Source organism: Chiloscyllium plagiosum, unplaced genomic scaffold (genome assembly GCF_037043375.1).
Source record: "Chiloscyllium plagiosum isolate Xiang-an unplaced genomic scaffold, Cpla_swu_hap1 HiC_scaffold_27, whole genome shotgun sequence".
Taxonomy (NCBI): Eukaryota; Metazoa; Chordata; class Chondrichthyes; order Orectolobiformes; family Hemiscylliidae; genus Chiloscyllium; species Chiloscyllium plagiosum.
In genome coordinates this window covers 16,725,610-16,741,199 of record NW_028270165.1, presented here as the reverse complement: position 1 = coordinate 16,741,199, position 15,590 = coordinate 16,725,610, and the positions used below count along the sequence as shown (strand labels likewise).

At 47.6% G+C, this 15,590-nt stretch overlaps 1 protein-coding gene across 1 annotated transcript in view; it reads left to right on the top strand.

Moving 5' to 3' along the window:
• The first annotated feature begins 1,587 nt into the window (after positions 1-1,587).
• Positions 1,588-15,590, top strand: part of LOC148143255 (uncharacterized) — a 135,123-nt gene continuing 121,120 nt past the window's right edge. The window contains exons 1-3 of the mRNA XM_087975793.1: positions 1,588-1,771; positions 4,712-5,421; positions 12,396-12,581. Of these exons, the coding sequence (XP_087831919.1) occupies positions 1,588-1,771; positions 4,712-5,421; positions 12,396-12,581 (1,080 nt within the window). The remainder of the gene's footprint in view (positions 1,772-4,711; positions 5,422-12,395; positions 12,582-15,590) is intronic.

The window sequence follows — 15,590 nt, the reverse complement described above, 5'->3', positions numbered from 1 at the left end:
CCAGCCCCCTTAACATCTCCTCCCCGATCCTTTCTCCTCACTTTATTTTCAACATGCTGCCCGCCACCATTCCGGTTTCCTTCTCCTTTTAGTTTTGTCCTTTTCTTTATTACCTCATTAACCGTGGCTTATCATTATTTTTGCCTTCTGTTTCTGCTTCTCATGTTACGTTGCCAGATCAATTACTGAGCCGATTTAACCACTGAACAGCGTTAGGGCCACCTCATGGCCATTCCTCATCACCCAATGTTTTGTTTAGACCTTGATTCTTTTAAAGAAATATTACAATTTTTCATGCTCCCTGTAATCTCAAATACAATTTATCAATTGATGCTTGCTTTTCTTTAAAGCCTGTTCCTAACTATCCATTTTGGAATCTGACTTGTAAATATATATTTATATATTATAAATTCACTTATTCAGTGTTTAATATTCAAAATGCAAAATGCACACAGTTCCCAACTCTGAAATCCACCACAATCACCCGGTTCCAGTCCCCTGATTCAAATCCAAACCTCGTCCTCCCAAGTAGTCCTGACCAGTCATTGCTCAATTACAATGCTATAGGTCGTGACATAACCAGAGCTGCCTTAAAAGGATTTGTCTATTCAAGTTAAAACTTCAACTGTCCTCCATAAATCGCTTTTATGTAAGGATAAAAGAGGTTAGTTAGAAACTGATAGTAAGGCAGTCATGACCTGTAAAAAGAACATTTTATTTCATAATCTTGCAAAATCCTTAACCTTAAAAGAAATCATGTTAAAATTTCCATAATAGAAATCAGATTCAAAACAGTCCCGGATCTCAAGCTCCAGGGAACATTCAATCACCAACAAACAAATGTGCATTCACACTGAATCACAAAGGGTTAAACTTTCTACTAGCTGTACAGCTCTTTTCTCTCTCTCCCTCTCTCTCACACACACACACACACACAGACACCATGTCTCACAGACACTTTGAGTTTCCCACAACGACTCCTCTAGCTTTTGAATATTTTTCTGGGTGTCTGGCCATAAGTTAGTTACGAAGTGCACCCTCAGTAGCCCTTCAGCTACTAGCCCTTCTGACACGAAGCATGATCTGATTCCTCCTGACTATAAGGTTGTTTTTCATTGACATTTTATCATTTGTTTTTTATCCTCTCCTCGCGTCCGAGGATTGTACTACCAATCTCTTAACATTTTTCCTAAAGGACTGTCCATTGGGGTGTGGTCCTCGAACGTCCCTCTCATGTCCCCTTCTACATCTAAATTGCTATTCTTATTTCCCATTTTAATACTCGGCCGTTTTCTTTATATAATTTCAATTAACCTCTCTGAAGTTTGGTGTTACCTTCTTCCACACCCACTTCAGGGTCCTAATCTCCGCGTGGGGGTTTCCCTTCTTAATAACCGGTCTAAGGCTGGGTGATCGAATCAGTTAGACACCTTACTTGTTAGATTAATCTAGCCAATTAAAGACCTTTATTCTCTATTTTTTTAAGTTGCCAAATCCCCCGTACTTCTCGTACGGAACCAACCACCAAGGTAATACTTAAAGGTCAATTTTCATACCTTGGTCTGTGCACAAATGTTACTTGGTCGAATGCGCACCCTGTCCCGCGGCAATACCAGACAGCAAAATACGTTGTCAATCGAGGTCGCCCGAAATTTATCTTTATCCGGGTCTTATGGACACAAGAGTAACCTGACTGAACCACCACGTCTTAGTACCCTTCGTACCGCGGCGAAACAGCAAGTAATGCTGCAAATCCCGGCCGCCCGCGAATGTGGGTCTTAAGTCCATCAGAGTTACCCGACCAACCCGCCGTGTCTTAGTGCGCCTCGTTCGTGGCAAAGACTGACAACAAAACAAAACCCGCTGCCTACCCCAGTCACCCGGATAATACTTATTTAAGACCTTTTTCTTACCCGGGTCTTGTGCACAAGGGTTACCCAACCGAACCCGCTGTGTCGCGTCTGCCCGTCCTGTCTCCAGGGTCTCCCAGTCCAGATCACGCTCGCCCAGAGCCGCCTCGGCAACAAGGGGAAACTAGAGATTGCCGAAATCAGCGAGGTGAGCCTTCTCCGTTTCTCCAAGAATGCCAAGCGACCAGAGCTTGGGATCCCGGAACACGCCCCCAAATCTTTTAGAAACAAGTTTAATAAAATTTAGACGTGATCACCAAAACTGGAAACAAGACAATTTATTCTACGCTCTTGCAAGAAAGTGCATCAAATGCAGAAGCAAATGAGCAAATTAGAACTCAGGTTAGTGTACAGTTATACCCTTTGAGCTGAGTGAGGGCATCTCTCCAGACTCCTAATTACCCAATCTCTCTTACTGTACCAGACCACTGCCCAGCTGCACTCCACCCTTATTACTTCCCCCTTCCCCAGGTTGGCAACCTTCCTATCTGTAAATGCTGACACATACATTTATTTTGTCAAGAGCTGGTTTAACATTTTGTATCAATTCTGTTGGTACATTCCATCCTCGGACATTTCATTAACTTATATCGTTTTGTATAGCTCAAGCATTTCGGTTATCTCAGCTTTTTGGTGAAAGCATAATTTTACACAAAGAATTTTTTGTTATCATAATTACTCACCAATGTTAGTATCTAATTAACCATAATTATACACTGAAAAGTCCCTAAATACCTGCAGGGTTAATAGTTCTCTTGCTGTACCCCTTTTCTGTATGCTTTTTCTATATCTGCAAAAACAACACTTTACCCCATTTCTAACAGTATTGAGCAATATGGCTAGGGGAATGGTTGAGGGCGAGTTACCCTTTGGAGGGTCGGTGTGGACTTGTTGGGTTGAGTGGCCTGCTTCTACACTGGGGATTCTCTGAAGGGAAGGAATTTCTGCAAACTGTGTCGGGCAGCGCAGGCGCAGTGCGGGGTCACGCTGCCGGCCGAGCCCCGCATATCGTCCCGCCCCTTTCTCTTGTCCAGTCTCCCATACCCTCCCCCACCCCGACCCATTGATGGCGTCACAATGCGTGGAAGTGGCCCTGTCAGTTTCAGAGTGAAACTCCCTCCCTCTGGACAACTGTTCATCCTGGGAAGGCGAGAGAGGGGAGGGGTGGAAATCTGTTCACTTGTAGCAGCTGGAGTGAATCCAGGGAGGGAGCAGATGCTGCAAACTCAGGTATGTGTCTTAATTACCTGGGCGAGGAGGGATGGAAGGAGAGGGTGGGGCTGTTTACCCCAGAGTCTGAAGGGTGACATTACAGACGTTTTATAGAATCCTGAGGGGCATGGATAGGGTCAATACTCAAGGTCTTTTCCTTCGGATGGGGGAGTCCAGAACGAGAGGGTAATAGATTTCAGGTGAGGCGGGGGGGGGGCGGAGGGGAGATGTAAAAGAGATCTCAGGGGCAACATTTTTGATGGAGAAGGTGGTGCAATTATGGAATGAGCTGCCAGACGAGGTGGTGGGTTCTGGTACAATTCCAGCAGTTAAAAGACACGTGGATGGGTGTATGAATACAAAGGGTTCAGTGGATCTGGGCCAAGTGATGGCAAATGCGACTGGAGTCATAGAGATGTACAGCACGGAAACAGACCCTTTGATCCAACTCATTCTTGCCGAACAGATAGCCAACACAATTTAGTCCCAGCTGCCAGCACCCGGCCCATATAGGGGCCAAGTGATGGCAAATGTGGCTAGATTAATTTAGGATATCTGGTCAGCTCGGACAAGTTGGGCCAAAGGGTCTGTTTCCGTGCTGTATGACTCTAATTATCTTTGGTGAAAGCAGAAGTATGATTGTGAACACTGGACTTTCAGAGCAGCTTTCAAAGATGTTTTGCCCTGACTGGGAGCAGAAGAGTTTCACTGACGTGTGTCGGTGTTAATGCCTTGATGTCTCAATTTGCTCCCATCTTCCTGGGGACGTTAACCATTTTGTTCCACAAATAGCTGCATTGCAGGTTACCCCATGAATTGACACACTTATGTTTGCTTCCCAGAATCAGACCTGCTCACTGTCAACTGTATCCCAGTGTTGTGGAGTTATCCAAAATGCAGAGAGATGTCAGTCTTTAGATTTTTGCTTTTCTGCCCCTTTAAGATTCTGAATCAGCACCTTCAGGGAATTAATTAGAGTGGAGTGAGAACAGAGGGGAAGGGAGAGTGGGATGGTGCTTTCAATTTTGTGGAATAACAAAAGAAAAGAATATTCCACAGAAAGTAGAATTCCTTGTTAAGAATTTCTACCCTGCACTGACAGTGATGGCTTTTGTAATCTCTTTTTACAGAGTATTTGAAGATCTGAAGACGGAAGTTTCAAAATCAACAGATGAAGGCCTTATGCCCAAAACATTGACTCTCCTGCTCCTCAGATGCTGCCTGACCTGCTGTGCTTTTCCAGCACTGCACTTTTCAAATCTGACTCTCCAGTGTCTGAAGTCCTCACTTTGACAGTCACTCAATCCATCGGGACCGCAACGGTTTTCAACTATGATTCTGTGAGAAGGAGCAAAGCGTTTTGGTTCCTGTTTGAGTACGTTTTCAGCATCAGTGGGACTGGATGAGAGACCCTACCATTGCAGTGCACTGAGTGTGGAGCCTGAAACAGTTATACGGCCTGGAAAGAGGAATTCACGGTGGGGATAGACTCTGCACACGTTTGTGTGTGGCTGAAGCTCTGGCCATGGAGAAACCAGAGGAATCCCGCCCTGTGGAGAAACCGTGGAAGTGTGGCGACTGCATAATAGGTTTCCATTTCCCGTCTGCCCTGGAGACTCATCGGCACAGCCAAACTGGGGAGAGGCGATTCCCCTGCCCTGTCTGTGGGAAGGGCTTCAGCGATTCCACCAACCTCCACACCCACCAGCGGGTCCACATGGGGGAGAGGCCCTTCAGCTACCACAAGTGTGGGAAGGCCTTTTCCCAGGCCTCCAACCTCCAGACCCACCAGCGAGTCCACACGGGGGAGAGGCCCTTCAGCTGCCTCGAGTGCGGGAAGGCCTTTAGGAATTCCTCCCACTTGCTGACCCATCAGCGGGTGCACACGGGGGAGAGGTCCTTAAGCTGCCCTGAATGTGGGAAGGCCTTCAGCAATTCCTCCCACCTGCTGACCCACCAGCGGGTCCACACCGTGGAGAGGCCCTTCAGCTGCCCTGAGTGCGGGAAGGCCTTCAGTAATTCCTCTACCCTGCTGAGGCACCAGCAGGTCCACACGGGGGAGAGGCCCTTCAGCTGCCTCGAGTGCGGGAAGGCCTTCAGGTATTCTTCTCACTTGCTGACCCACCGGCGGGTCCACACAGGGGAGAGGCCGTTCCCATGCCACGAATGGGGGAAGGCCTTCAGCAATTCCTCTAACCTGTTGAGACACCAGCGGGTCCACATGGGGGAGATGCCCTTCAGCTGCCCCGAGTGCGGGAAGGCCTTCACCCGCTCCTCCTACCTGCAGAGCCACCAGCGAGTTCATGTGCCATCGCAGGGGGATTGAAGGAATGACGGCCGAGTGCCATTATCGACTGGACTATCAACCTGGTTCCGGGAAATCCCGGGTTCGATTCCCACCGCAGCAGATGGTGGAATTGGAATTTAGTCAGAAATCTGGAGTTCAGAATCTAACGGTGAAACCATTGTCGGTCGGGTGGGGGTGGAAGAAAACTCCCACCTGATACACTCAGTTCTTTTTTAGGGAAAGTAACTGACGTTGTGGGAGAGGATTCACTCAGTCATCCCAGCTGCATCCTTTACCCGGTCTGGCCTACACGTGACTCCAGACCCACAGCAATATGATTGACTCTGCACTGCCCATCCAACTTACTTGGAGACAGGGTATGGGTTGAAATTGCTGAGTGAGGCAATACTTTCTCCAGGTTAAGGGTGTACCAAGGATCCAATTGCAAAGGGCAGCTTGGTGGTGACCGATAATGAAGAAAGTGAGGGGTTGGAGGAAGTGTGTGCACTTTGACTGTGAGCTGTTTTTAAAACATTGCTCCTTTTTCTATGCCTTTCTGTTGGGAGATTCTGAAGCTGTAACAAAGTTGGGTCGCAATAAAGATTACCTGAACTTCATGCCAAGCTCAGACTCTCATTGAGAGCTTTGAATTGCAACAGGTTTTTGTTTTAAACCTGCTCATTTCTTACAGGTGAAAGTGAGAACTGCTGATGCTGGAGATCAGAGTCAAAATTAGAGTGGTGCTGGCAATGCACAGCAGGTCAGGCAGCATCTAAGGAGCAGGAAAATCTACATTTTTCGGGCAATGTTGATTTTCCTGCTCCTCAAGATGCTGCCTGACCTGTTGTGCTCATTTCTGACAGTCTCCTGTACTATGTTTCCAATGTTGTGTATCAGTTGCAGCAGTGAATGAGTGGCCAGTATTGTTAGAAATTGTGAATTTTTCAGGAGTGCAGGTACTACATCATCCCATTGTCATTGTACAGTTTCCTGGCAGCACTGGGAGGTGTGGGCTATGTCCATTGGAAATGATGTGGAGGTGCCGATGTTGGACTGGGGTGGATAAAGTTAAAAATCACACAACACCAGGTTATCTTCCTTCTGGTTTATTTGGAAGCATTGGCTTTTGGAGCGCTGCTCCTTCATCAGGTAGCTGTGGAGCAGAATCATAAGACACAGAATTTATAGCAAAAGCTGACGGTGTCATGCAACTGATAAGATATTGAACAAATCTAGATTGCGGATTAGTCTTTCATCTTTTACCATGGGTTGCAGGTTTCAGTTCATTAATATGTAAACCCCAGAACTACTTTTAAATCACCTTCTCGAGATGGTTTAAGGTTTGATAAAAATAGGTGACGTCTCAGCTCAGATACTGCATAAAAGGTGTGAGGTTCGAGTCTGTATCCCAATCTTGAATCAGATTGGTTCTATTAACCAAAATAGGAATTTATAAAATATTACATGCAGTTTGTGCGCTTTTTGAGCAAAATTGAATATATCTGCAAATATAATTCTGCAAATGCAAATTCACATAGACTTATGTGTGACTGTTTGTGCATGAGAGTGTGTGTGCACGCATGCGAGTTTGTGCATATATGCTAATGAAGTGTGTGTGTGAGATGGAGTAGAAGCTTGTGATATGGTGTGAGTGTTAGGCTGTGTGTGTGTCTGAGCCAGTAACAGACAAAGGCAAGGGGTTGCATTTTGCTAAAATAAGGAAGGGCAGGCCTTGTACAGTTAATGGTAGGGCCCTGCATCGTGTTCTAGAACAGATTCATGGGGGACGGGGCAGCGTGGAGGGGTTCTGGTACATAAAGTTAAAAATCTCTCAACGACACATTATCGTCCAACTGGTTTATTTGGAAGCACAAGCTTTCGGAGCGCTGCTCCTTCATGGGGTGTTTGTGGAGCAGGTACATAAGACACAACCACCTGATGAAGGAGCAGTGGTCCAAAAGCTAATGCTTGCAAATGAGCCTGTTGCAGTATCACCTGGTGTGGTGTGAATTTTAACTTCGTACACCCCAGTCCAACACCAGCATCTCCAAACCGGGGACATAGTTCTTTGGAAGTGGCATCAGTGGTAGACAGGGTTGTGAAAGAGGCGTTTAGCACACTTTCCTTCATTGTTCACACCGTTCAGTGCAGGAGTTGGGACATCACGTTGAGGTTGTACAGGATATTGGTGAGAGCACGTGGAGAGGACTGAGGACAGTTCTGTTCGCCCTATCGACGACCACAAGTTGATGGGTGACCTTATTTCGATTAATAAAGTCTTGGGGCGTATAGGAAAGGTGAATATCACAGGGGGGAAAAATTATGCAGCTCCCCTTTTTTACTTCTCTTGGCATTTAGACACTTAAATCCTTTCAGTAACAGCCTCATCGCCAAAGAGCATACTGCGCGTGCTCGCTGGCGTCAGGATGAAATTGCGCATGCTCCTCAGTGCACGCAAGGCATGCCTCGCGACTTTCTTTTGATGGGCCAATCAGGAGCGCTGGAGGACCGGAAGGTGACTGGTCCTCCTGCCAATCAGAGCCTTCCTCTTGTCTGAATGCAGAAGCTGGAACACGAGTTTCGGAAGTTGCTGCTTTCTCTCTGAATGAAGATTGAGTTTGTTCCAGAATCCCTTCTTACTTCTGCTAATCTAATCGTTTTACCACATCTATCTGTAGCGTGCAACCCCCCCGCAGCTGGGTCTTATTACTTTTGCTGATGCAACACAGAGTCTTATTTGGTTACCTTGTTCATACTAACTCCCTATGTGCGTGACCATTGCTACTGTCATGTCAAAACATCTGCTTCTACCAGTCGACCACCTCCCTTTTCAGTTAGTTATTTTTTGGAATATACCCTCATGATTCTGCCTTGCGATTTTTGCAGAAGCAAGATGCAGCTACTTGTAACTGCTTGCAACCATGTCTAGCTTAACATATTCCCCCCAGCACGGACGAGTTGGGCCGGAAGGTCTGTTTCTGTGCTGTAACACTGGAATTGTTTTCGATGAATGCAGAAGTGTGGTTGGACTTTCAGAGCAGCTTTCCAAGATGTTGTGTCCTTACTGGGAGCAAAAGAAGTTACAATGAAGTCTTTCATTTGTGAGACAGAAACTGAGTGAGAGTACATCTGAGAGTTTGGTGGAAAGTGGGAATTCATTGCACTGTGGGGATGAAGCCCTACCCTAGACAGTCATTTCTGCTGATGGATGAGACCAGGCCTCAAGTTGATGGGAGTAGATTTAGAGCTGAAAATGTGTTGCTGGAAAAGCGCAGCAGGTCAGGCAGCATCCAAGGAACAGGAGAATGGACGTTTCGGGCATAAGCCCTTCTTCAGGAATGAGGAAAGTGTGTCCAGCAGACTAAGATAAAAGGTAGGGAGGAGGGACTTGGGGGAGGGGCGTTGGAAATGCGATAGGTGGAGGGAGGTCAAGGTGAGGGTGATAGGCCGGAGTGGGGTGGGGGCGCAGACGTCAAGAAGAAGATTGCAGGTTAGGAAGGCGGTGCTGAGTTTGAGGGATTTGACTGAGACAAGGTGGGGGGAGGGGAAATGAGGAAACTGGAGAAATCTGAGTTCACCCCTTATGGTTGGAGGGTTTCCAGGCAGAAGATGAGGCGCTCTTCCTCCAACTGTCGTGTTGCCATGGCCTGGCGATGGAGTCCAAGGACCTGCATGTCCTTGGTGGAGTGGGAGGGGGAGTTAAAGTGTTGGGCTACGGGGTGGTTGGATTAGTTGGTCCGGGTGTCCCAGAGGTGTTTTCTGAAACGTTCCGCAAGTAGGTGGCCTGTCTCCCCAACATAGAGGAGGCCACATCGGGTGCAGAGGATGCAATAGATGATGTGTGTGGAGGTGCAGGTGAATTTGTGGCGGATATGGAAGTGTCCCTTGGGGCCTTGGAGGGAAGTAAGGGGGGAGGTGTGGGCGCAAGTTTTGCATTTCTTGCGGTTGCAGGGGAAGGTGCCGGGAGTGGAGGTTGGGTTGGTGGGGGGTGTGGACCTGACGAGGGAGTCACTGAGGGAGTGGTCTTTTCGGAACGCTGTATCTCAGTTGGCAAAACAGTTAGGCAGGAGGCATCAGATGGTGGAGAAGTTAACTTATCAAGTCTAACCCTTTTTCAGGGCTGGGTGCAGAAGCTGCAGATAAAAGGGGGTGGTGGTGAAGTGGGAATAGGTCGAGACAGTTAGAGGATACGACCTGGCTGGTCAATGGGAGGAATGAATCTGGTTGTTGGCAGGGAGGAGGACGGGGATGGGAATGGAGTCAGGGAATGGAGAGGGAGGTTTTTTTTGAAATTGGAAAACTCAACATTGAGTCCTTTGGGCTGCAGGCTGCCCGGAAGATGAGGTGTTGTTCCTCCAATTTGCGGTTAGATTCGTTGTGGTAATGGAGGAGGCCAAAGATGGTCATGTCAGAAAGGGGGTGGGAAGGGAAATTGGAATGGGTGGTTACTGAGAGGTCTGGTCCCCTCTGCAGACACAGTTGCGATGCTCGGCGAATCGTTCCCCAAGTTTGCACTCGCTCTCCGATATAGAGAAGACCACAATTGGTAAACATATGGCAAATACAGTACCACAACATGAAGTTATAGCCTTAGCTGTGGAAAAAAAACGCAGAAAGGAGGTGCATTGTTTAAATGGCGATGTATTTGACTGTGGAGAAAGTGAGAACTGCAGATGCTGGAGATCAGAGTCAAAAAGTGTGGTACTGGAAGAGCACAGTAGGTTAGATAGCATCCGAGGAGCAGGAGAGCTGACGTTTTGGACACGAGCCCTTTATCAGGAATGATGTGTGGATGGACAAAGAGGTCTCAGCGTCCTTCACCACCAGTCACTGTCATTTGTCAGACAGGTGTAGCAAGCAATCAGCAAGGCAAGTGTATATTAGCAAGAGGAATTGAGTTTAGAAATGGGGATGTCTTCCTGCAGTTAGGGGGTCATTGAATATATTCAAGGCTGAGTTCATCTGATTTTTGAACAACACAGCAGTGAATTTTGTGGGGGAAGGCAAGAAAATGGTTTTAAGACCAGTTCAAGAGTCATACAGCACAGAAACAGACCCTTTAGTCCAACTAGTCATAAAGATGTACAGCATAGAAACAGACCCTTCGGTTCAACCCGTTCATGCCAAGCAGATATCCCAACCCTATCTAGTCCCACCTGCCAGCATTTGGCCCATATCCCTCCAAACCCTCCCTATTCATAATACCTGTCCAGATGCCTTTTTAAATGTTGCAATTGTACCAGCCTCCACCATTTCCTCTGGCAGCTCATTCTACACACGTAATACCCTCTGTGTGTGAAAAAGTTGCCCCTCAGATCTCTTTTGTATCTTTTCCCCTCACCCTAAACATATGCCCTCTAGTTCTGGACTCTTTTCCCCCCGAACGCCTTCCCCGGATAAGGCTTTGTCTATTTATCCTATCCATGCCCTTCATGATTTTATAGGTTACTCCTTAGCCTCCAACGCTCAGGGGAAACAGCCCTAGCCTCCCTATAGATCAAATCCTCCAACCCTGGCAACATCCTTGTAAATCTTTTCTGAACACTTTGAAGTTTCACAACATCTTCCTGATAGTAAGGAAACTAGAATTGCACACAATATTCCAAATGTGGCCTAACCAATGTCCTGTACAGCTGCAACATAACTTCCCAAATCCAATACTCAGAGGATTGGGAAAGTTTTCAAAACCTGCAAAAGACAACTGGGAAAGAATGGAGGGACAAACCGAACCTTTGAGGGTCAGCTTGGAGGCATCAAGGTCTCAGGACAGGGGGTGGGGATGAACCCAGCTATGGGCCACATGCCAGCAAATGGGACTAGATTGATTTAGGATATCTGGTCAGTACAGTCGTGTTGGACAGAAGGGTCTGTTTCTGTGCTGTACATCTCTATGACTCTGGCTTTCCACTAACTTTTGCCACGTCAATAGGTTCACTTTCTCTCTAATGTCGGTGTTAATGCCTTGACGTCTCATTTTGCTCCCACCTTCCCGGGGACGTTAACCATTTTGTGTCTGGTTGTTCCTCAAGAAGCTGCGTGGCAGGTTCACCCTGAATTGACACTTTCTTTTTGCTTCCCAAAATCAGACCTGCTCACTCTCAGCAGTATCCCAGTGTTGTGAAAGATATTAACTTTTCAGGTGGAGGTATTCAAAATTCAGAGAGATATCATGTCTTGACATTTTTGCTTTTCCGCCCCTGTAAGGTCCTGAATCAGCACCTTCAGGAGAATTAGTTTGAGCGGAGTGAGAACAGAGGGGGAGAGAGAGTGGGATGGTGCCTTCAATTTTGTGGAATAACAAAAGAAAAGAATGTTCTGCAAAAAGTAGAATTGCTTGTTCAGAATTTCTACCCTGCACTGGCAGTGATGAGCTTTGTAATCTATTCTGACAGAGTTTTTGAAGATTTGAAGAGGGAAGTTTCAAAATCAACAGATGAAGGGCTGATGCCCGAAACATTGACCCTCCTGCTCCTCAGATGCTGCCTGACTCCCCTGTGCTTTTCCAGCGCCACATTTTTCGACTGACTCTCTAGCATCTCCGGTCCTCATTTTGATGTCAATGTCTGACAGTCACTCAATCCACTTGGGCCAGCAAACATTTTCGACCGTGATTTCTGTGAGAGGGATCAAAACTTTTTGGTTCCTGTCTGAGTATGTTTTCAGCATCAGTGGGACTGGACGAGAGACCCTACTGTTGCAGCGCACTGTGCGTGGAGACTGAAACAGTTATACGGCCTGGGAAGGGGATTTCATGGCAGGGAGGGGCTCTACACATGTTTGTGTGCAGCTGAAGCTTTGGCCATGGAGAAACCAGAGGAATCTCGCCCCGTGGAGAAACCGTGGAAATATGGCGACTGTGGGAAAGGCTTCCGTTTCCCGTCTGCCCTGGAGACTCATCGGCGCAGTCACACCGGGGAGAGGCCATTCCACTGCGCCGACTGCGGGAAGGCCTTCAGACATTCCTCCACCTGCTGGCCCACCAGCAGGACCACACGGGCGAGAGGCCCTTCTGCTGCCCCAAGTGCGGGAAGGCCTTCGTGTTTTTCTCCGCCCTGTTGGCCCACCAGCGTGTCCACACAGGAGAAAGACCATTCAGCTGCCCTGAGTGCGGGAAGGCCTTCAGGTTTTCCTCCACCCTGCTGAGCCACCAGCGGGTCCACACGGGGGAGAGGCCCTTCAGCTGCCCCGAGTGCCGGAAGGCCTTTACCCACGTCTCCTCCCTGCTGACCCGCCAGCATGTCCACACTGGGGAGAGGCTATTCACCTGCTCTCAGTGCGGGAAACGCTTCCCCCAACCCTCCCACCTGCGGAAGCACCAGTGAGTTCACGTGACATCGCAGGGGGATTGAAGGAGTGACGGCCGAGTGCCATTATCGATTGGACTATCAACCCGGTTCCGGGGACTCCTGGGTTTGAATCCCTCCCCGACAGATGTCAGAATTGGTATTTGGTCAGAAATGTGGAGTTCGGAATCTAACGCTGAGACCATTTTAGGGACGGGTGGTGCAGGGGAGAAAGCCCCCATCTGATTCCCTCTCTCCCTTGTTAGAGAAGGGAACCGCCATTGTGGGAAAGGATTCACTCAGTCGTTCCAGCTGCATCCTCTACCCGGGCTGGCCTACATTTGACGCCAGACCCACAGCAGTCTGGTTGACTCTACACCGTCCCACTCCCACCCCCCACTGGCAAAGGAGCGGGGAGAAACTTACTTGGAGACAGGTTATGGGTTGAAATTGCTGAGTGAGGCAATACTTCCTCCGGGTTACGGCTGTACTAAGGATCCAATTACAAATGGACAACTTGGTGCTGGCCAATAGTCAAGACAGTGTGGTGGGTGGTGGGGAGGGGTGGAGAGGAGGGGAGGTGTGGTGTGGTGTGTGCACTTTGACCTTGAGCTGTTCAAAAAGCAACTACTTTTTCTCTGCCTTTTTGCTGGGGGATTTGAAGCTGTAACAAAGTTGGGTTGCAATAAAGGTTACCTGAACTTAACACCGGGTTCAGACTCTCATTGAAAGCTTTGAGCTCCAAGAGGTTTTTGTTTTAAAGCTGCTCATTTCTTTCCGCCTCCTGCACTAAGTTTAGAACATAGAACAATTCAGTGCAGATCAGGCCCTTTGGCCCTCGATGTTGCGCCGACCTGTGAACTATTCTCAGCTTGTCACCCTACACTATCCCAAAATCAACCATGCGCTTATGTAAGGATTGTTTACATCTCCCTAATGTGGCTGAGTTGACTACCTTAGCAGGTAGAGTATTCCACGCCCTTACCACTCTCTGCATAAAGAACTTGCCTCTGACATCTGTCTTTAGTCTATCACCCCTCAATTTGTAGTTATGCCCTCTCGTACAAGCTGACGTCACCATCCTTGGAAAAAGTCGTTCACTGTCTACCATATCTAATCCTCTGATCATCTTGTATGTCCCTTTCAAATCCCCCCTTCTTCTTTCCAATGAGAAAAGGCCCAAGTCTATCAGTCTTTCCTCATAAGACCTTCCCTCCAGACCAGGCAACATCCTGGCAAATCTCCTCTGCACCTTTTCCAATGCTTCCACAGCCTTTCTGTAATGGGGCGACCAGAACTTTACACAATATTCCAAGGGTGGCTGCACCAGCGTTTTGTATGGTTGCAGCATGATATTGCGGTTCCGGAACTCAGGACCTCTACCAATGAAACCTAACACACCATATGCCTTCTTACCAGCACTATCCACCTCGGTTGCAACTTTCAGGGATTTATGCACATGGACTCCAAGATCCCTCTGCACATCCACACTACCAAGAATCTTTCCATTGACCAACTACTCTGCCATCCTGTTATTCTTCCCGAAGTGCATCACCTCACATTTAGCTTCATTGAACTCCATTTGCCATCTCTCAGCCCAATTCTGCAGTTTGTCCAAGTCCCCCTGCAACCTGTAACATTCTTCCAAACTGTCCAGTACTCCACCGACTTTAGTGTCGTCTGCAAATTTACTAATCCTCCCACCTATGCCTGCATCTAAGTCAGTTATAAAAATGACAAACAGCAGTGGTCTCAAAACATCCTTGTGGAACACCACTAGTAACCGGACTCCAGACTGAATATTTTCCATCAACCACCACTCGCTGCCTTCTTCCAGTTTCTAATCCAAGCTGCTAAATCACCCCCAATTCCATGCCTCTGCATTTTCTCCATCAGCCTACCACGTGGAACCTTATCGAAGGCTTTACTGAAATCCAAGTATACCACGTCAACTGTCCTATCCTCATCTACATGCTTGGTCACCTTCTCAAAAAACTCAATGAGGTTTATGAGACACGACCTGCCCTTGATGAAATCATGTTGACTTATCTGAAATTAAATTGTTGATTGCTAGATGAGTATAAATCTTATCTCTTATAATCCTTTCCAAAATCTTTCCCACAATAGAAGTAAGGCTCACTGGTCTATAATTACCTGGGTCATCTCTGCTGCCCTTCTTGAATAAGCGCACAACATTTGCAATCCTCCAGTCCTCAGGTACTAAACCCGTAGACAATGACGACTCAAATATCAATGCCAAAGGCTCTGCTATCTCCTCCCTAGCTTCCCAGAGAATCCTCGGATAAATCCCATCCAGCCAAGGGGACTTGTCCACTTTCACTCCTTCTCGAATTACACCTGTGTGTAACTAATCTCGATCCACAAACACCATCAACAAACACATCGACCTGCACCCTATATACCAACCACTACAGCGGACAGCTGAAACTGACAACTGGAAGCTGCAGGGACAGACCACTATAAACACCGGAGGAAACATCAAAGAAGCGCTTCGCAGGAGGCTCCCAAGCACTGATGATGTTGCCTAGCCAGGGGACGAAACGTTTGCAACAAAAACTTCCAGCTCGGCGAGCAGAACCACAACAACGAGCACCCGAGCTACAAATCTTCGCACAAACTTTGAACCCCAAAGAGTAGTGTGTGTGCCTGCATGAGAGAGTGAGTGTGCGCAGAAGTGTGTGTGTACATGCTTGGGAAAGTGAGAGTGTGATGGAGAATGAGCCTGTGAGTGTGAGAGAGTGTTGAGGGGTGTGTGTGTGTCTGTCTGAGAGGTAGAGTATGTGTTTGAGAGAAAGGCTTAATAAAAGCAAGGGGTTGCATTTTTGCAAAAACAAGGACTTGTACAGATAATGGTCGGACCATGAGTCGTGTTATAGA